The sequence below is a fragment of the Astatotilapia calliptera genome, chromosome 7 (assembly GCF_900246225.1).
Source record: "Astatotilapia calliptera chromosome 7, fAstCal1.2, whole genome shotgun sequence".
Classification (NCBI taxonomy): domain Eukaryota; kingdom Metazoa; phylum Chordata; class Actinopteri; order Cichliformes; family Cichlidae; genus Astatotilapia; species Astatotilapia calliptera.
The window spans coordinates 32,162,804-32,184,898 of record NC_039308.1 but is presented as its reverse complement, the minus strand read 5'-3'; the positions used below and the strand labels follow the sequence as shown (position 1 = coordinate 32,184,898).

The 22,095-nt window shown below is 39.5% G+C and overlaps 1 protein-coding gene across 1 annotated transcript; it reads right to left on the bottom strand.

Moving 5' to 3' along the window:
* Window positions 1–1,070: 1,070 nt before the first annotated feature.
* Window positions 1,071–18,487, bottom strand: LOC113026010 (glutamine synthetase-like). Its single transcript, XM_026174368.1, has 9 exons — window positions 18,020–18,487; window positions 17,042–17,365; window positions 11,597–11,722; window positions 9,985–10,159; window positions 8,551–8,712; window positions 8,323–8,469; window positions 3,520–3,647; window positions 2,088–2,287; window positions 1,071–1,398 (listed from the first exon to the last, which is right to left on the bottom strand). Exons 3-9 carry the CDS (start codon window positions 11,609–11,611, stop codon window positions 1,095–1,097), a joined length of 1,131 nt encoding a protein of 376 aa, XP_026030153.1. The 5' UTR covers window positions 11,612–11,722; window positions 17,042–17,365; window positions 18,020–18,487; the 3' UTR covers window positions 1,071–1,094.
* Window positions 18,488–22,095: the final 3,608 nt, after the last annotated feature.

The following is a 22,095-nucleotide window of genomic DNA, read 5'->3' as shown; positions in this document are numbered from 1 at the left end:
AAGTGTTTAATTGGCTATTGTAGTAAACAGAGGACGAGTGTCCCTGCATCTTTTTGCCTTTGTTAACTTGCTTGGTCTGATCCTGAAGCATGTCAGCTCCCCCACTGGAGATATGCTTGGCCTGTGATTTCACATGCAGCCAGGCAGTGTATATGCTTTGTCAGTTCCACTCGTCAGTGGAATGACAGAGGCTGTGCTCAACAAACCCGTCTTTATAGCAACCGGTCCCTTTCGCAGTAGCTTATCTACATGAAAACCACATAACACAACACATCGAGCAAAACTATCAAAGGCTTCTGGGTCCCACACCACTTATTTGTGGAGAGATCAGGTTGGCAGAATGTACTTTGGCTAGTTTGTAAGTGTTTGGAAGGAGGAACTGCTATTTCAGATTTGTATGGTTACCAAGATGGTTGCCCCAAGCCACCTTAAGTAGAGAGAAATCAGATGTCTTACCAGTGGTAAAGCAAGATAGGGCAAGCTTGGAGATCCCATATGAGCCCAAAAGTAGCAGCTGCATCACGTTGATACTTGAAATAGGTATGCTATCAGGATGAAGGAGTGGTATCTCTGGCAGTAAGTGGGTAAAGTGGCAGTACAGCCAGCCTGTTCCACTGGAGGCAAAACTGGATAAGAGTAAGGCAAAGCCAGACTGGATGATACATATGATGCCAGCTGAGGTTTAGGCACTCAGCAAGAGTGCTAACAACAAATTCACTAATATGTAAGGACATTTCTACAACAGTCATACCAATGACAAGTGAAGTATATGGAGACTTTCTGACATAAATAGATAAGAAGGCAATCATAGCACCATTATCTTTATTTCATTCCTCAGCGGTTACAGATGGAGCACAAGTTTAAAGTAGCAGTTATTAATAGTTTAGGGAGCATAGTGAGCAGTAATCGTTTGCAGCAGTATAGAGGCTCAGAGGAAAAACATACATCTACTTCCAGGCTTCTTCATCTTGTAGTGAATCCTTTTACTCCAGTTCAAGTTAACTCACAGACAGGTCTGTGTTGCTTTATACATTTTATATATATTATCTATATTATACAAATTATATAATTTTAAAAAAGGCAGCACTTTTCTACTACTTGGCTCCTTTTTCTTCTTCCAATAGGCAGGTTATGGCGATGGCCTTCGTCACTGCATATGGGTCACAGTTTGCTGCGGGACGGCGGTCCTCAAAGTACCCTTTCTTCTCTTGCCCCACCTGCCGTGGGATGCGGATGCTGGCACCTCGATTGGCCACTCCAGCAGAGAAGTCGTGGATGCTGGAGGTTTCGTGGAGACCTGTGAGGCGCCTGATGTTGTCCTTGCCTTCATGAGGGTCGTACACACGAATGTGCTCAGGGTGCTTTTTCCCCAGCTTATCGATAGCCTTCTCAATGTACCTGCCATCAAAGAAACATGTATTTTTACTGAAGTTTCCATTTATTACTATGTTTGAGAAGGCAGTATGTTGAGCATCAGTGAACAGTTGTTTAAGCATGATTAGTAAAGATTAAGACAGCATCACTCTTTTCTTCATATTTGCTTCTAAGAGGACATTATTGTAATTTTTAAATACAGGTCTTGAGCAACAGTTTTCCAGGTTTTCTGAAGGTCTTTCAAAGTTTTGCTCTGGATATTGACTGCTTTTTAAAACCATTTTATAGTCAAGTCCTTGTATTTGATCGTTTTCAGAGAATGTTTTTTTTTGTTTTTTTGTTAAGCCACTGAAGACTTTTATCTATGAATCTCACTTAAGGGAATAACTTATTTACACTACAACTTAGGAAAGAACCAATTTAAAATTGTATCTTTGGGTAATTTGTTACTAGCAGTCAGTCACTTAAAAACACACATAATTTCTTCCCGTTTCTTGAATCAAATTTATTGCATACATAGAGTATCCAATAAAGTATCTGGTGAGGGGATATAGTGCTGCATTTTATTTAATTTAAAGAAATACTTAAAATAAAAAATAATAAGAAAATACAAGCTGTTTTTAAGCTTTTCAAATGTGCCACTGGTCCTCCTTTTTGTAGTACAATGAAGAGCTTTTGTATGTGTATCTTTTGAAAGTCTGGAGTTTACTTACTGCAGTCCTCCTTCTTCCCTCATCTCCTTGGTGCTGACATTTGTGTGGCAACCAGTCCCGTTCCAGTTGCCCTTCATGGGTTTGGGGTCCAGAGTTGCTACAACCCCGAAATCTTCACAGACACGGTGCAAAAGGAAACGTGAGACCCACAAATGGTCCCCCATCTCGATGCCCTCACAGGGGCCCACCTGGTATTCCCACTGAAGCCAGAGAAAAAGAAAGATGCAGAGACAAGAGGGAAATGTTCGAGGTGAAAACATTAACACTGTTAATAAATGATACGTTTAGCTAACTGCAATTTGATAGTTTTTTTTGACTGTTAGAAAACAAAGAAATTATAATGAGTAACATTTGCTAATGGCCTAGTATTTGCTTGGAAATCACTTGTGAATTATATTTATGTTTCATATTTATCTGTGTATTAAATTTCAGTTTTTTGAGCTCAGTGTTTTCTGCGTCATTGAGCTCATTTTCCTCTGAAGAATTTTGTTTTGTAATGTTGTTTTTTATATTTTTTTAGGTAGGTTGTTTTGAATGTTTTGGCTGCTGTACCAGAGTATTTCCCCAGGTTCTGGGATAAATAGCTTGTCTCATAAATATGTCATATGTTTGTAATATATAACAATATTTAGTCATCGTATTGTATCAAATTAACATTGTCTGAATTAACTGTAAAGTCATAACTAATGTTTGTATGTGGTCATTAAATACTGTTGAGCCATCCACTTTATTTGGACAGCTAATAAATTGTAAATAAAGTTGTAGCTGACTTTATAGTCACTATAACCTATACTTGTTTTAAATTGCATTTCAGTAGGGAGGTTGTGCTGTTTTGCCTTTTGTTACTTTCTCTTTTGCTATCATTTTATTTTCTGTTTTAAACTAGCTGGTTAAGTTCAGGAATTGTGGTTCAAGTTTGGGGTGAGACTGTTTTCTTTATTGTGTGGCATCACTGGACTGTAGCAGCGTGAGTATTTCATAGAAAGCCATGTTATGCGTGGTATGTTGGGGAGGTGTACCCATCTACCCATCTCAATGTCACAAAACTTATCTCGTCGACGCAAAAAGAAAAATGCAATGGAAACAAAAGAAATGTGATGCAACCTTTTCTGGGTGTTATAAAAACGAAACAAGAAGCTAAAAATCCAACTGGCAGAAATCCAAAGCAGGAGAACTAGAAGATAAGAATAGTTTTTAATTATTTCATGTTTTTCTGACTAAAACAACTCCGTGATGCCCTATAATGAAAAGGCTCATTGAGTAGTAATAAAAGATTTATTACTAACCAAAACTCAAGATCGCAGAAAAGTTAATGGCATAAAGAAACACAAAATACATTGTAACCAGTGATTAATAAATATTACATACATTTAATTAGCTATGTTTATTATAAAGTGCTACTGCCATGTATTGGAGTAGTACTTTCACTTACCTGAGATGGCATAACTTCAGCATTAGTACCGCAGATTTTGATCCCAGCATAGAGGCAGGCCTTGTAGTGGCACTCCACAATGTCCCTTCCATAAGCACTGTTGGCCCCCACCCCACAGTAGTAAGGACCTGAGGACACATGATGACACAAATGAAAAACCACAATATCAAGATACACTGTATGAAAACTGTACGACGGCTATAAACATTTAGGTTCTGAGCCTATAAAAAGTGCATTTGTGATGCTTGTTTTCAGACAAAAATTACAAACATTTACAATATGAAGTGTCTGAGAAATGATTTGTCTACTTCTTTTCTAACTTTACAGAAATCCTTTGTATAGCACTGACCACTGTGCTAACTTGAATAAAATAATGATAACATGTGGGAAAGAGAAGTGTGGTGCTCAGAGAATCTGAATGGATTTACAAGCTCCTTAAGAATGTGAAAGCCTTTGTTAAAGTTTAGAAACGTATCAGCTGTGCTAGTCTACTTTTGGTTTTGTTCCTTTTGTCTGATTTCATACCCTGTCATTCTTGGAAAGTGTCTGTTTTGTTTCTGAGAAATTCTGTCATTGATTGATTGATTGATTGAATCTTTATTTTGAACATGTTGAAAAAGTATAAAAAAAATAAAATAGAATTAAAAGAGACAAATGAACAAAGCAAACAAAAGGAAAACGAGCAACCACAACTCCAAATAACGTCCATGTTCAAAAAGGAGCAGGAAGAAGCATAAGCTTATTTAATCCCACCCCTTTTCAGAATCAGAATCAGAATCAGAATCAGAATGGGTTTATTGCCAGATGTTGAGGTTTACAACATTAGGAAATTGCTGCGGTGCTTCAGTGCAGACAATAAGAATTAAAGTGCTATGTAGAAAGAAAGATATGTGCATGAGATATACATGAGATATATACATGAGAATAAGAATTATGAGTGCTACGTAGAAAGATATATACATGAGTGCAGGTGGTGATCAGTGCCAGACATGAAATGATGCAGTGACACAGCGTAGGGTCATGTGTTAGTGGCGGGTACAGTCATATGGTTATTGTTCATGTGTCCAACAGCAGAGGGGAAGAAACTGTTCTTATGGCAAGAGGTTCTGGTGCGAATGGACCGGAGCCTCCTGCCTGAGGGGAGCAGGTCAAACAGACTGTGTCCAGGGTGAGAAGGGTCAGCTGAGATCCGGGCTGCACGCCGCAGTGTCCTGGAGGTGTACAGGTCCTGCAGAGATGGGAGTCCGCAGCCAATCACCTTCTCAGCAGAGCGCACAACACGCTGCAGTCTCCGTTTGTCCCTGACAGTGGCTCCAGCGCACCACACGGTGATGGAGGAGGTGAGGATGGACTCGATGATTGCAGTGTAGAATTGCACCATCGTCCGTGTTGGCAGGTTGAATTTCTTCAGCTGCCTCAGGAAGTACATCCTCTGCTGGGCTTTCTTGATGACGGAGGTGATGGTGGGCTCCCACTTCAGGTCCTGGGTGATGGTGGTACCCAGGAAGCGGAATGAGTCCACAGAGGTGATGGGGGTGTCAGTCAGGATGATGGGGGGGAGTGGAGCTGTGTGCTTCCTGAAGTCCACAATAATCTCCACTGTCTTCTGGGCATTCAGCACCAGGTTGTTGTGGCTGCACCAAGACACCAGACGTTCAACCTCCCTCCTGTAGGCAGACTCATCCCCGTCAGAGATGAGCCCAATGACGGTGGTGTCGTCTGCGAACTTGATTAGCTTGACAGACTGGTGGGTGGAGGTGCAGCAGTTGGTGTACAGGGAGAAGAGCAGAGGAGAAAGAACACAGCCCTGAGGGGAGCCGGTGCTGATGGTCCGGGAGTCCGAGACATTCTTTCCCAGCCTCACGTGCTGCTTCCTGTCCGTCAGGAAGTCAGTGATCCACCGGCAGATGGGATCAGGCACATTCATCTGGGAAAGCTTGCCTCGGAGATGGTCTGGAAGGATGGTGTTGAAGGCAGAGCTGAAGTCCACAAACAGGATCCTGGCGTAGGTTCCTGGGGAGTCCAGATGCTGCAGGATGAAGTGTAGGGCCATGTTGATGGCGTCGTCTACAGACCTGTTGGCTCTATATGCAAACTGCAGGGGGTCCAGGAGGGGGGCCGTGAGGGTCTTGAGATGGGAGAGAACTAGGCGCTCAAATGACTTCATGACCACAGATGTCAGAGCCACGGGTCTGTAGTCATTTAGTCCAGTGATCCTAGGTTTCTTGGGGACAGGGATTATGGTGGAGGACTTGAAGCAGGCAGGCACATGACATGCCTGCAGTGAGGAGTTGAAGATGCCAGAAAACACTGGGGCCAGCTCGTTTGCACAGTGTCTGAGGGTGGCAGGAGACACACCGTCTGGGCCGGGAGCTTTCCGAGCATTCAGGTTCTTAAACTGCTTCCTCACATCTGCTTCATGAATATGAAGAGTTGTGGTGGGAGGAGGTGGTGTGAAATCCTCTTTTGTGTGGGGTGAGGAGGGGGGTGTTGTAGGTGAACAGTTTGAAGGTGGTGATGGCTCTATGGAGGGGGGAGAGGTGGGGGAATGAGTGTCCAAAGTGCCTCTATTGTTGGGGCCGTTGGAGGTGTGAAGGCTGCCTGATGGCTCGTCAAAACGGCAGTAGAAGTCGTTAAGGGTGTTGGCCAAGAGCAAGTCATCAGTGGAGTGGGGGGTTTTAGGCTTGTAGTTTGTTATATTCCTAAAACCTTTCCACACAGAGGCCGAGTCATTCTCTGAGATCTGCTGCTGCATCTTCTCAGAGTGCTGATGTTTGGCAATGTCCACTTCTTTAGTGAACCTGTACTTGGCCTCTCTGTAGCAGTCCCTGTCTCCGCTTCTGAACGCCTTACTCTTTTCCAGCCACAGCTTTTTGAGTTTAGGAGTAAACCAGGGTTTGTCATTGTTATAACTCACCCTGGTGCGTGATGGCACAATGCTGTCCTCACAGAAGTGGATATAGGAGGTGACAGTGTCCGTAAACTCGTCCAAGCTGTTAGAAGCAGCCTTCATTGTGTCCCAGTCTGTAGACTCCAAACACGTGCGAAGCTCCTCCACAGCCTCGTTGCTCCACAGTTTTTTAGTCCTCACGACAGGTTTGGAGAGCTTCAGCCTCTGTCTGTACGCGGGGATTAGGTGGATCATGACGTGGTCAGAAAGTCCGAGTGAAGCGCGGGGCACCGCGCGATAGGCCCCGCTGATCGTACTGTAACAGTGGTCTAATGTTCTCTCCTCTCTGGTCGGGCATTTAATATGCTGCTTATATTTTGGAAGCTCACTTCCACTATCTAGTATCAATAGACTACAGAAATACCTCCTTGTAATTACATTATATGTTATGTGTAATTTTTTTTTTTTTTTTGTGCTGTGAGAAAATGAACCAGATCTGTGAATTTTAGAATTTTTGATTTTAAGAATAGTGGATTTGTATGATCTCTGTAACCAGTTTTATGGATTATCCTTATGGCCCTTTTTTGTAATATAAAGATTGATGATAGCGAACATTTGTAAGTATTGCCCCAAACCTCTGCACAGTAATTCAAATACGGTGCAATCAGGGAACAATAGAGAATGTGGAGTGATTTGTGGTCCAGAATGTGTTTTACTTTACTCAAGATTGAGACACTTCTTGAAATTTTGTTATGTATATGATTTATATGAGACTTCCAGTTTAATTTATCATCTATAATCACACCAAGAAACTTATGTTCAAGTACTCTTTCAATTTCCACACCATCTACATGAATCTGCACTTGTGCATTTCTAAGGGAATTCCCAAATAAGATAATTTTAGTTTTACTTAGATTTAGCGATAGTTTGTTCCTGTTAAACCATTTTTTAATTTTGCACATTTCTGAAGTAATTGTATCCAGCAGCTCCTTTAGATTCCCCCCAGAACAAAAAATATTTGTGTCATCTGCAAATAATACTAATTTTAATATATCAGATGCCTTACAAATATCATCTATATAAATAATAAATAATTTTGGACCCAGTACAGAGCCTTGTGGAACACCACAAGCAATGTCCAAGCATGATGAGGAATGGACACCCAGCTTCACAAATTGTTTCCGGTCACTTAAATAATTTTTCACCCATTGCAGTACAACCCCCCTAATCCCATACCGTTCCAGTTTATTAATTAATATGTCATGATTGATTGTGTCGAATGCTTTCTTGAGATCCAGAAATACTCCAGCTGCATACTGTTTCTGATCTATAGCATTCGTAATCTCCTCAATTGATTCGATTAATGCCAGAGATGTTGATCTTTTTGATCTGAATCCATATTGACTGTCAGAGAGTAATTTATATTTATCTAAGAATTTGTCTAATCGTTTATTAAACAGGTTTTCTAGGATTTTGGAGAATTGTGGTAGTAAAGAAACAGGCCTGTAATTTGTGAAGTGGCGTCTATCCCCGGTTTTATACAGCGGCACAACTTTAGCTATTTTCATTTTGTTTGGCACTTTTCCCGTCTGAAATGATAAGTTGCAAATATATGTTAGAGGTCCTACAATTCCTTCAATGACCTTCTTGACGATTTTCATGTCAATATCATTACAATCAGTGGATGTTTTATATTTACACATGTGTACAATGTCAATTGTACACATGTCCTCTGTCATTACCTCTGCTTCTCTGACTTTAAATGTAAATGTGTATCATTTTGTGGGATATTGCTTCACTCCACACTCTCCGTGACCCAGATAATAGCACAAGGATTTACCACAAGCTGGCAATGGGGTTGTCACTGCAGTATTTGTATAAAAAACAGTAAAAAAAAATGACAGCTCGGTTACCTTGGGGTGCTGGGAATCCATTTGGAGGCCAGCTAAATGGATGTCCATCTGTTCCCAGAAGTGTGTACTCCTGTTCCATACCGAACCAAATATGGTGCTCTTTGACCTTTTCCATCACTTTGTTGCAACTTGCTCTGTGGTTAGTTTCTAAAATAAAAGTCAGAGCAGTCTATTATTATGATCTTAGACGATGTTAAGGGTAAAAAGCATGGACTGAAAAAAATGTACCAGCAGGTAAACGGTTGTACTTCAGGACCTCACAGAGAACCAGTTTATTGGGGTCAAGGTTGAATGGATCCCTGAACATGCAGACCGGGATGAGGTACATGTCACTGTTGGAGCCTTCGGCCTGGTAGGTGCTTGAGCCATCAAAGTTCCACTCAGGTATTTCTAAAAATAGAGACTTCTTATTACTCCTCTGATTAGGCGTCAGTGTTCACATTCTTTTTTAAAGTGAAACCTGATTAACTTGATAACTACGTTAATAGAGATGTCATGGAAAATTCCCATTCATACTATCTGCTTGGTGAGATCTGGCCCTGTTACTAAAAGTAGACACAAATAAATGTAACATGACAATGGGAAAAAAAGACAAACATAAAAGAGCACAATTACAGTAAAATGTGCCAAAGTTCTCTGGTAGCGAAGACAAATTAAGAAAAGACAGCGAGCACACTAACTTCTCAAGCTTAGACACACCTGGAATATTCTATTTAATAATAAATCAGTTAGATTTCAGTGAGTTTCCACAGTGGATTTACTTCTTTCAGTTTATTTTTTTCATTTGAAAATGTTTAGCTTTTATTTAGTTCTTTTAAGTTTCTGTCATGGCTGTGTGAAGGCAGGAAGGAATCCCAAAAGCAGGACTCACAGAGGCAGACGTAAACTCAAAACACTCAGCTTTATTGCTGGATAACAACAGAACAGAAAACTAACTAAACTGAGAATACAAAACAAACTAAACAGGCAGGCGAGCTAGCAAAAGGAACACACAGTGTAAATTTAGCAGGGGAAGACGCAGATACAAGACTGCGTCTTCCCCTGGACTGAGAGGACTGAGAGGAAACAGCTGGGAGACATGGCTGACACTGATTACGCAGACAAGACAGGGAGAGCACAAAACTGAACGCACTGACATAAGACATAGACCTTCAAAGTAAAACAGGAAGTACATGACAGACACAGAGATCCAGACTAGACAGTGAGCTTAACACACTCATGAGCAGACATAATAACATCAAGGACAGACGGAACACAGATACGTGGGACCAGGGCAGGCACAGAACAGAAACCTAACAAATGGCAAATCATAATGAAAGACATAACCAGAATAAACAAGAACATAACATATTATGAAGAAACAAAACACTGAGTCCTCAGACATGACACTTTTAGTGTTACTTTCAGTTTTTTTAATTAATATTGTATGAATGGGCATGTGCCAGGTGCACCCCCATAATGTTTTGAAAGCAGTTGGCTCACAGTCTTGTAGACATTCAGAGTCTCAATAAACACGTCAATCAAAGCCTCATCGGGCAGGTTGTAATAACAAATTGAAAGGGTAGAAAAGCTGCCCTTCACTATAAAGCTAATTAAACATTAAGTTTTAGACTAAGTGCCTCTCACCCCAAAAGGTTAGAGCTTATTAAAAATGCCATTCACCTTCTATGCTTTGTGGTTCTGTGTCTAGAGTTCTCGTCTTGTTCCGAAGTGTCTCTCCAGTGCCATCAATCCAGATGTAGGTGACCTGGCATTTCTGTCCTTGAGGCAGGCTCATGTACTGCTGCCGCACAGTTTTGTTGAGATGAGAGCTGGATGACACTGATGCCATTTTCACCTTCAATTGCAAAAGTGGATAATTACAGTAACAGATGGCATTTTTTGACTTTATGGCACCTTCAATTTCCATGTTGTGCTTTTTTTTCTTCCCATAACAAACCTACAACTATAAGGTTTTTTCAAAGTTATTAAAATGAACCAGCGGCATTACTTCACTTGTCAAGTCTCACAAGATTAATTTTCCACATCTAGTTATAGTTCCACATGAGTTTGACACTCCTGATTTCTAGCAATCAGTTTCAGAATGTAAATATAGTGCTATAAGGTATTTAACCAGACACCAAGAAGATAAACATCCAGGGCTTGAAACACATTCACAGACAACCTCTGAGAAATAAAAGAAAACTTAAAGCATTTGAAAATAATATAACGTAATCAGTGATGCACATAAGCATATGGTATCTAACCCTAAACAGGAAATTGGACATTATTTCACTTATATGCTACTCATAAGTAGGTCAAACACATTTGAACTTTATCTAATGTATTACAGTTATAATTTGACTAAACTGACTTTTATATATATATTTTAGGTTCTGTCAGTGCTGCATTCGTCAACAGATAAAGTTGTTGATGTAGAGTGAGTAGTCTTAACAATTTCATATACAAGTAGCTGCTTTGTTTTAATTTACCTTCATTCCTTTTGTTTCCCTACATTTATTTGTATGATGTTAATTACATTTATTGATGTTTTATTACATTCTTGTCTTGTAACTTTTAATCAAATATGTCTTAATAAAGTTTTTAGTAACTATTTGTGATAAAAAAAATGTTTCATTGTTATACTTTCAGATACTAACAGGGCAACTTTAAACATGAAAATTAAGAAAAAAGTAAGATCAATCTCTTCCCTTTTTTAGTTATATCTTAATATCTTAATAACTGGAAAACAGTGGCATACCATTCTCAGATTTAAATGAAGCAAATTAAACAAACAAAAACAAAGAATTATTTGAACTTACTCTTTTACAGTCGGTTCTTCAGGTGAAGAAGTGTCTAGCTTCCGAGTCAAGTTTGAGAATGAGGTGCCTAAACCTGTTTGTGGTATTTAGCCAGAACGCAAGCTAGGCTGCTGATGTCACCTGTTACGTCCTGACGTAATATGGCATTTAAATACTTTGTGTGGGGTTGTCCATGTAAGCAGCAAACACATACAAGAAAAAAACACATACACTATAATGTTTTGATCAGTCCACAACAAATCCTGCAAGACTGTAAGCGCCTTCAGTACAATCTTTGACAGTATTCCTGCTTCTCTTCTATGGAGAAACAAACCAAATGGTAAACATATTACATTTATACTGTACACACCTCATGTACAAAGCACTGACCTATAAGATCCAAGTATGTGCCCCTATCCAGCCAAACGAAAACAGTGCACAGGTATAGCTCAGGGTATCACAAACTCCCATGGAAAACAGTAACAAACACCCACCTGATGAAAGGCCATCTGCTGATAGTGACTGACTGCTGTTTGCTGAGCTGAGGGTCTTGCAGCTCACTGAACACAATTAGAGACCAGAAGCTGCTGCTGGCTTCAGTTTCCGTCAGGTTGGCTGTTCTGAGATCAGGCAGAGGGGCAGAAATTCAGCAACTCTAACAGAAAAAGAATTAGTCACATGGGATCCATTGAGGATGTATTGAAGTGTGTGAGATGTAGATGCAGAACAGGCCAAGAGCATAAATAAGAAAAGAGATTGTAGGGCTCACCAGCCACAAGCAAGCAAATTGCTCAGTTGGCATTATTGTAAGACAACATTTACTTTACTTGATATTGGGTCTGAAAAAGTAGCACTTGTCTCTGATATTTGATGACTACAGCAACCTATTGCTCTGATATTCTTCCTTGTATAGAGAAGACCACTTGTTACTGAAATATAAACAAAACCACATTTTAGAAAACAAAATACTGGTGGACACCAGTAGATGCACCTGTGGTATAAATATGAAAATCCTAGGTGATTTTCAGAAATTGACCTTAACCTTGAGGTTGAGGTTACAAAGTAAGTCTAAAGGAAATGCATTTTATAGATATGTCTTTTCAGTCAAATTAAAAACAAGTTTAAGGAGGGATTACCACATTGCCTTAATGAGACGATCTCATTACTGTGAGCCATCTGCCTTCACTGTGTTGTGTTTGTGTTGTAATATGTAGTGTGAACTGAAAAACATCATTAATACAACATTAATATCACCATATTAATGTAGCACAATAATTCTGATATAAACAAAACTAACCCCTCCCAAAACAAACAAACAAACAAACAAAAACAAACAACTAGATTGCTAAATGGACTACTATGGATGGATTACTACAAGCCTCATTTGTTACGTCTGGCGCGGCAGACGTGTGGAGTTCGAGAGTAGGACCCAAGATGCAACTTTTGACGAGAGTGAGCTTTATTTTATAAGGTGGGTGAAAACAAACAGCAAGGCGAGAATAAAACCTAAACCAGAAAAACTAACAAAATAAACCTGAAACCAAAAACAGACATGCAGGGATACACAGAGCAAAAACATAAGCCGGCGAGCGATCACGCAGACAAACCAGCAAAGCGCACACAAAAACACAGGGCTTTAATACACACAGGGCAATCAGAGAATGGGAAACAGGAGGGGGACACGGCTGGCATTAATTGAACATAACAAGACAAGGGGAAGCGAAACTAGAAACACTGACAAAAGAAACAGACCTTCAAAATAAAACAGGAACTCACACATGCAAAGACACAGACTAAGAAACACGGACTTTACACAGAGGAATACACAGGCAGAAATGACTAAACACTAAACTGAGGAAGAACAGAACCGAAAACCAAAGAGCAAGAAAACCAGAACCAAAATACATCACAATAATAGAAAACACAAAACGCTGGGTCAAAAGACCCGAGATCATGACATCATTGCCTTCAAGCCTGTTTAACCTAATAGTCACACAGAAGCATCAGGGGTAACTCAGGGTTCAGTTTCTTGCACTAGTATGCTGCAAAGATTAGCTCTATCTCTCAAGCCACAGGAGAAGCATACCTACTAATCAATGAAACTTTATTGTTTAATGGGCATGTTGTTTATTTCTTGTCTAATAAGTTGAACCTATAACAAAGTGCTACAATATGTATTTTTTAAAACAAACTTATTGAGCTACTCAGTCCACCTTTAACGTATCTGTTTTGCCCTGTTGTGGCATGAGGAAACAAGTTCTCAATAACTGGAAATGAGTTCACGACAGTGCTGATATCTGTCACCGTCAACAATTTTTATTTCAGCACTCACTGACGAGGACTCTGTGCTAAACTGATATCCTCTCTATTCACAAGACGAATTCAGATCACCGCACTGTTCTCAAAAATGGCCATTTTCAGAAAAGCAATGCTGTCTTCAGCCCCTCAAGCAACTTATTACCTTTGCCAATAGGGTTACACCATCTTCTCAGTTTATCTGTTTGATTACTTAGAAGAGTTTCATTAAAATTTTAAAAGAGATTTTGTTTTACAAGTCTGCAATGATTGTGAGAAAGAAAGGTTTAGACATAAGTGATTTTTTCTCTTTGCTTGTTACTGTATCTAACAAATAATAATAATAAATAAAACAGCTTAAGCAAAAATTATTTTTGATTTGTTTTTAAGCCAATTCAAACCATATTCTGTATTTGCTAATTTTGCTTCCTATTTGTATTGCCTTACTTTATTTATAAATATTTCTGTCATGCCAGAGATGGAGCTCTGGGGACGGCAGCATTAGTCTGTGAGTCAGTAGTGAAATACAGCATAAAATCTTAGATTAGTTACTCTTAATGTCTGTATGGTATACTCCTGGTACTCAGAGGATGAGTACTGCAGTGCCAGAGTCAGTTCAAAATATCTTGACAGACGTGAAAAACAAAAAACATTCCCATCAGCTTTCTCTATGTAAATGTCAGCATGTTTGAGATTGCTGCGAAGGTTGCAGCAGGTTTCTGTTTGTCTTCACCTTAAGACTCAAGTTCAGCCTGAGAGTCATGCACGAAAGGAAAGTAATAATCGCTACCTCGGTCAAATATGATAATCCCCAAAACGGGACATACAGGTTAGACATCTAGCTAGATACAAAATGTGACGCCACCTTAAAATAGACATGTTTTTTGGGTGAGTAATTTAGGCGTGTGCTCAAAACTCATCAGGCTGAGTGGATGTACACTTCACTGGTAACTGAACCACTGGAAATAATTCCTTTGGTTTTAGTTAGCAGTTAGCATTAGCAGCACATCCTGTGTCCGATGTGAAGGGACTTTTATGCTGCGCGCTGTGACTCACAGCAATGGTCCCGGGTCAGCCCTGACGTTGTGTTAAACTAATCCTAAAGTAATAATGTTATTTCTAACCACTGATATACCACAACTTTTTCCTTTCAACAGCTGCTGAAAGTTAGGGGACCTACCTGCTATCGGATATTTATATAGAGATTACCCTTCAAGGACCTGCAGTTCAAAAAAGCGCCCCTCCTCTGTTCTCTGATTGGATTGTTTAATTTGTGATTGACATGACATTGACCAATCAGCTTAAAGGAAGAAAAATAGGGTCAAAATTCGTATTTGTAACTTGCAGGGTTTTTTTTGATCCACACACAAATCTTTTTTTATTGTTTTATTGTTTTAGCCACCCCAGGTGCCACCCCAGGTGGCACCTGGGGTGGCCAGTCTGGTTGGGGGGGTGGCCACCCCGCTAGACACGCCACTGCTTAGGACCTTCCTACTTATATTCATCTCTCCTTTTTGTTCCTAACATGTTTGATGTTTGACCTTTTTAGATACAAAACAATACTAAATAATGATTTAATAATTTGGGTAACAGTCTGCTGTGCTGTTGACCTTTGGCCAGTTAAGCCTAAAATCTGAAGAAATTCCCTCAGGATTCCCTGATGACTTATATACAAAAGTATACCATAATGCCTAAAAATACGTATATTTATTTATTTCTATTATTATGATTTCGTTATTCGCAGGCTATTACTTTAATTAACTATTCGTTAGTGTAACTAACTATTATTATTCCAGCATTTACTTTACCTTAAAGAATACAATAACATCATTCTTGAGTTTTTAGATTAGGAGTAAAAATTAGATTAGGAATGAAGTTTGATATTTAAAAAAATCTTTATTTATTGTCGAGTTTCAATATTCAAATATATAATTGAGAATTAAAATTGAACATAATGAAGCTCCGAGCATAAACATTATGATGTTATCTTGTTTTTGTCCAGTATTTGTTGAGCCCCATTAAACATAGACAACCAAAAACATTTTTAAGGCTGAACATGAAGCAAACTGCAGCCAACATGAACCCAAACAAACCAGGTAAACTCGTCAGGCCGTGAAAATGAAGATGAAGCCACCTGTACAGCCAGTCGTTTCCTTTAATGACAACACTCTACTTACAGACAGGTTGAGCTGATACTATTAAACTACACAAAAGAACTTTTGGGCTCAGACTCAAAGAACAAACTTGATGTGCAGCATTCGTTTGCATGGTTTTGTTCTTTGTTGTAGGAAAACTGCAGCTTTACAATTGGAGTACCAACCTTTCAGGAACCAGAGATGATGTGCAAAAGACAAAAACGCTACACCCTGTTTTTAAAAAGTGTCTTTCTATGGCTCAGCCACAGGTCTACAGTATATTAGCCAGATGTCATGTGTCTCGTGGTATTTCAGTGACACCTAACACTTACCAATCCCATCTCATGAATTTTGGCCATATCTCAATCACCAAACATCTGTAAATTATCCATAAGTAGCAACAGTAACAGTAGGCTCAAATGTGCCCACTTTCAGAAAGGTGTGGAGTTAGCTTTTAATGTGACATTATGAGTAAGTCCTTAATAAATAAGGTGTAGCCGCAAAATAATGACATCAATTTCAACAAAGGACACTAACTTAATGCTAAATAGCTGCCTAATAATTAAATTAACAAAAGGAAATAATGGAGCCAATGCTTTCAGGCTGAAATATCTCATTTAGGATTTGAATAAAATAAAATCTATCCTGTCTCCACAGTCAAACTGACATTATAGTTTGAAAGTCAAATCTTGACTTTAAATCAACACTCAGTTTATTCAACACTTTGCCATCTATAGTGCATTTATACTCTTTAACAAGCAGCAGCTTTGAATGCCTCTCAGGTAACACACATTTCATTTTATTTGACACACAGTGCACACAAACCTGAAATGGTTTGTCTTGTTTGAATTAAAATGAAAGTACCTTGACTTCACTGGAAACACTTATTGCACAGGATATGCAAGAACTAGATTTACTGCCTCCAACAACCAATAAAGTTGTTGTTTACATGGAGACTTTCCAGGGTAATAAGTTGTTCCCCAGATTTAAAGGAATAGCCTATAATACAAAATGACAATATTTTCCCTGTTTCTTAGGTGCTACAGCACATGGGTGCTGTATTCACTTTTTATGATATGGGTTAGAGTTTGGGGCTATAGACGAATTAATGTGTAACAGAACATAGAACACGTGGATCTGTGAAAATAATGCAACCAGTTACATCCATTTCTTTTCTGAGTTATATCTAATTACTAAATGATTCTTTGCAAGGTTACATTTACACTTTTACACTAAATCACTTTGTCTAAGGTAAGTTTACTTTTGTGCAGCTTTTAGTATAAAGATCATAGCTTCTTAGCCTTGATTTGGTATTTGACAGTACTGTAGGAGACAATTCATGCTTCAGGAAACTAGGAAAAATACACATTTAAACAGTTAATCTTACACACATAAAAATACAAATATTATAACCAAAACAAACAAACAAACAAAAATGGTATTCAAAGCACCTTGAAAGGCATAGCTCAAGTACAAATGAATGATAGAGGAAACTAATACTGGCAATACCTTAAGTTTGACCTTTAAATCTCTTAGCAGTTGGGACTTTTGCTTCTTGACTTGCATCAGAAAGACGCTGCCAGCTGCTCTTCCAAATGGTAAGACATGGTTGAAATGCCCAGTAAAATTAAAAGTGAGAAGCCCCAGATCAGGCTTGCGGGCCAGGTCACGCTCAGAAGTCCCTACTCTTCAATAAGTGTCCTTATATGTCAAACTTGTCTCTTTTCTTAGGCCTTTCTCACAATGCGGCCGCACTTCCTCAGGTCCCTCATTCCTCTATTTGTCCTGACCGATTGGATGCTTGCCCTCCAGGCTCCCTGACAAACACGAGCACTGAAAGGAAATACAGAGAGTTTGAATGGAAACCTCATTAAACTTAGACAATCCAAGAAAAACGGGTGTTGTGGGGCATCTACAACATGCCGCACAACACTTCAATTCTGTTCAGTTAAATTTTATATATACAACAACAGTTGCTTGAAGGCACTTAATTTTAAAAGATAAATGCTCTAATATTAAAAAGAAACAAAGAAAACCCCAATAATCATATGACCCACATGTGCAAGCATGTGATTGATTTAAGTAACAGATTTAAAAATATCATTAAAAACAAAGGGGTTTTTAATGATCTTGTATGTGTTTTTTTTATTGTGATTGATTGTCTATCTATTGCAGGTTCGAAATGGTGACAGAAATGTTCTTTCTGACCCAAAATGACTTTTCATCATTCGTTACAGATATGGTCGACAGATTACAGTCAACCAAGACTGGTGGTTGTGAATGTTTCACCAGCTGCTGTGTGTGTGAACATTTAACACATTATAGCTTTAGTTTGGTAAGTCATTTACAAGTTCTGCAAAACCTTTCTTTTCTCTGATCTCCCCCCGCCCCTCAACAGCCATTTACTAAAAACTATCAGAGGCTGCAGGTGGTTAACACTACTGATTGATTACCGCCATTCATACACTTAAACACACTCACACATACCTGGAACTCAGCAGAGGTCGGTCAGCTCGTTTGCGAGGCTTGGCGCTCTGTCTCCGGTACTGCATCCAGCCGCAGACCAGGTCGTGCGCGATCATCACGTACAGCAGGAAGATGAGCACGGCGGGATCCATTCAGCCGCCGTATGACACGCGGCTGGCGCGAATGAAGCCGGGGTAAACGAGAAGCGGGGACCGCACGAGGCTGCGGGTGTATGATCTTGTGCAGGATGGCAACTGAGAGATGGATGACTAAGATCCAGAAGGGGGCTGGTGCCCAAGTTGCCCTGTGCCCACTTTAGGCACTCAAATCGCAAGACACGAACGGCTACCGCAGTGGTCCCTCGGATTACATCCATGATAGCACAACATCCTCCAGAACCACCCCGAACATCCGAGTGAAGCGGTGGTTTCTGTGCGTCTCACGGGCAACATCTGAAAGCCGCGGTGACAACTGCAAAGAGGGGACCTCGGAGGATGTTGCCGTAGAGACGCGACCGTTGCTAAGGGCATGCTGTCGTCATCCCATCTGAACGAAGCATCTGCACCCAAGAACACATTATTGCTTAGGCTGTTATTTATCCTTTGACACACGGGTCATGCAGCAATTAAGTCTTTTTTTATTTTTATATGTTAGTAGTATATTATTCACCTTATATAAATATTTAAGCCACACAAGTATGTGTAATTTGCTTGCTTTCACTTCAACAGTAAGCAATCTGAATATAGAAACCATAAAATATTTGTTACTTTGAAATTAAATGAATGACGAGTCTCTGAAGTGCCACATTCTGTATCTTGTGCACAAAAAATATTTACCCCGTGAGAAGTTTTTATGTGGTGAGCACATTATAAGAACCCACCAGGTAATTACAGTGTACACAAAGGATTAAAAAAAATTATAAAAATTGGCAACTTGACCTCAGAGTAATTTCTGCAATAATTTTCAGCAAATAGATTTTTATTTCAAACACCACATTAACAGTTTCATAATCTCCCACATAAAAGGGCTATACACTCCCTGGCCACTTTATTAGGTACACTTTGGGAGTATCATGTTGAACTCCCTTTTGCCTTTGTTCTTTATGGCATAGTTTCAACAAGGTTATGAAAACATTTCTGAGAGATTTGGGCCCATATTGACATTATGGCATCAACGGTTGTTGCAGATTTTTGGGCTGCACATAATGCAAAACCTCCCATTCTCCAACTGCTTTATTAGATTGAGATCTGATGTCTCTGGATACCATTTGAATACAGTAAACTCATTGTCATCTTCAAAAAAACAGAGATATTTTTAATTTTGTGACGTGGTGTGTTGTCCTGTGAATGCAGTCATCAAGTACACTGTGGTCATTAAGGCATGGACATGGTCAACAAGAATACTCAGGTTTTTAAACAATGCTCAGTTGATACTAAACTGCTCAAAGTGTGGAAGAATATATCTCCCACATCATGCTGAACCATTAATACAAGGCAGGTTGGATCCATGCTTTCACATGTTTACACCAAATTCTCACCCTACCATTCCAGTATTTCAGCAGACAGCTGAAGGTGTTCATATTATACAAATATTGATAAATGCACGATAAACTTTCTTGGCTTTCTGTACAAGCTAAATTATACTATGGCTTACTTGTATTTTTAAAGAAAGCAATACTGGTAAACACACCGCACTTTTTTATGCTCAGTTGCAGTATCCAGATGAAATACATAATCATGCTACACGATTCTCAACTAACCACAATTTAGTAACTCCTCGAGTTAAAAGTAACTTTTTGAAAAACTTACTGGAATAAGTTGCCTTGTGCAATTAGAGAATTGGCTTCTATTCATAATTTTAAAAATCACCTAAAAGCCTATTTAGGCAGTTTTTAATTTATTTGTAAATATTGTAAGAGGGTAATGTCACTTGTAATGGAAATTGTGTATTTTGTTTGAGTGTTTTTTATATTTTTTAATATTTACATGCTTATATTTTCAGAATTGTAAAACCTTATTGTGGATGTAAGAGCCAAATTATGTGGATATTTTGCATCCAACTCATTGTGTAACATTTTATTCGGTAGTATTTGACGGTTTGGGCCCCAGGAAGACCAGCAACCACTGTTGTGGAAGCTAATGGGGTTCCTTATAAATAAACAAATAAACAGCAAGACTCATCACTCAGGCAACATTTTTCCAATCTTTTGTTGTTCAATTTTGGTAAGCCCATGTAAACTGTAGCCTCTGTCTCCTGTCTTTAGCTGTCAGATGTGCCACCTGGTGTGATCTCCTGCCGCCGTAGCCCATCTGCCCTAAGGTTTGATGTGTTGTGTGTTCAGAGATGCTTTACTGCATACCTTGGTTGCCTTCCTATTAGCTTGAAGCAGTATGGTTATTTTCCTCTGACCCTTGACATTAACAACAGAATTTCACCAAGAGAATTCCCTTCTCTCTCTCTATGTATATATATATATATACACATATATATACATATACATATATATACGTATATATATATATATATATACTGTATATATATATATATATATATATATACTGTATATATATATATATATATATATATATATATATATATATATATATATATGTATATGTATATATATATATATATACAGTGGGGCAAAAAAGTATTTAGTCAGCCACCGATTGTGCAAGTTCCCCCACTTAAAATGATGACAGAGGTCAGTAATTTGCACCAGAGGTACACTTCAACTGTGAGAGACAGAATGTGAAAAAAAAATCCATGAATCCACATGGTAGGATTTGTAAAGAATTTATTCGTAAATCAGGGTGGAAAATAAGTATTTGGTCACCTCAAACAAGGAAAATCTCTGGCTCTCACAGACCTGTAACGTCTTCTGTAAGAAGCTTTTCTGTCCCCCACTCGTTACCTGTATGAATGGCACCTGTTTGAACTCATCATCTGTATAAAAGACACCTGTCCACAGCCTCAAACAGTCAGACTCCAAACTCCGCCATGGCCAAGACCAAAGAGCTTTCGAAGGACACCAGGAAAAGTATTGTAGACCTGCACCAGACTGGGAAGAGTGAATCTACAATAGGCAAGCAGCTTGGTGTGAAAAAATCAACTGTGGGAGCAATCATCAGAAAATGGAAGACATACAAGACCACTGATAATCTCCCTCGATCTGGGGCTCCACGCAAGATCTCATCCCGTGGGGTCAAAATGATCATGAGAACGGTGAGCAAAGATCCCAGAACCACACGGGGGGACCTGGTGAATGACCTGCAGAGAGCTGGGACCAAAGTAACAAAGGTCACCATCAGTAACACACTACAACGGCAGGGAATCAAATCCCGCAGTGCCAGACGTGTTCCGCTGCTGAAGCCAGTGCATGTCCAGGCCCGTCTGAAGTTTGCCAGAGAGCACATGGATGATACAGCAGAGGATTGGGAGAATGTCATGTGGTCAGATGAAACCAAAGTAGAACTATTTGGTATAAACTCAACTCGTCGTGTTTGGAGGAAGAAGAATACTGAGTTGCATCCCAAAAACACCATACCTACTGTGAAGCATGGGGGTGGAAACATCATGCTATGGGGCTGTTTTTCTGCCAAGGGGACAGGACGATTGATCTGTGTTAAGGACAGAATGAATGGGGCCATGTATCGTGAGATTTTGAGCCAAAACCTCCTTCCATCAGTGAGAACTTTGAAGATGAAACGAGGCTGGGTCTTCCAACATGACAATGATCCAAAACACACCGCCCGGGCAACAAAGGAGTGGCTCCGTAAGAAGCATTTGAAAGTCCTGGAGTGGCCTAGCCAGTCCCCAGACCTCAACCCCATAGAAAATCTGTGGCGGGAGTTGACAGTCCGTGTTGCTTGGCGACAGCCCCAAAACATCACTGCTCTCGAGAAGATCTGCATGGAGGAATGGGCCAAAATACCAGCTACTGTGTGTGCAAACCTGGTAAAGACCTATAGTAAACGTTTGACCTCTGTTATTGCCAACAAAGGTTATGTTACAAAGTATTGAGTTGTATTTTTGTTATTAACCAAATACTTATTTTCCACCCTGATTTATGAATAAATTCTTTACAAATCCTACCA

Bases quoted from the DNA above. Each gene is read 5' to 3' on its own strand.
- LOC113026010 (XM_026174368.1), bottom strand. The intron at 8,470-8,550 runs GTACATTTTTTT...CTTTTATTTTAG, and splicing joins GTACAACCGTTTACCTGCTG to AAACTAACCACAGAGCAAGT. The intron at 3,648-8,322 runs GTAACCGAGCTG...ATGTGTCCTCAG, and splicing joins TGGATTCCCAGCACCCCAAG to GTCCTTACTACTGTGGGGTG.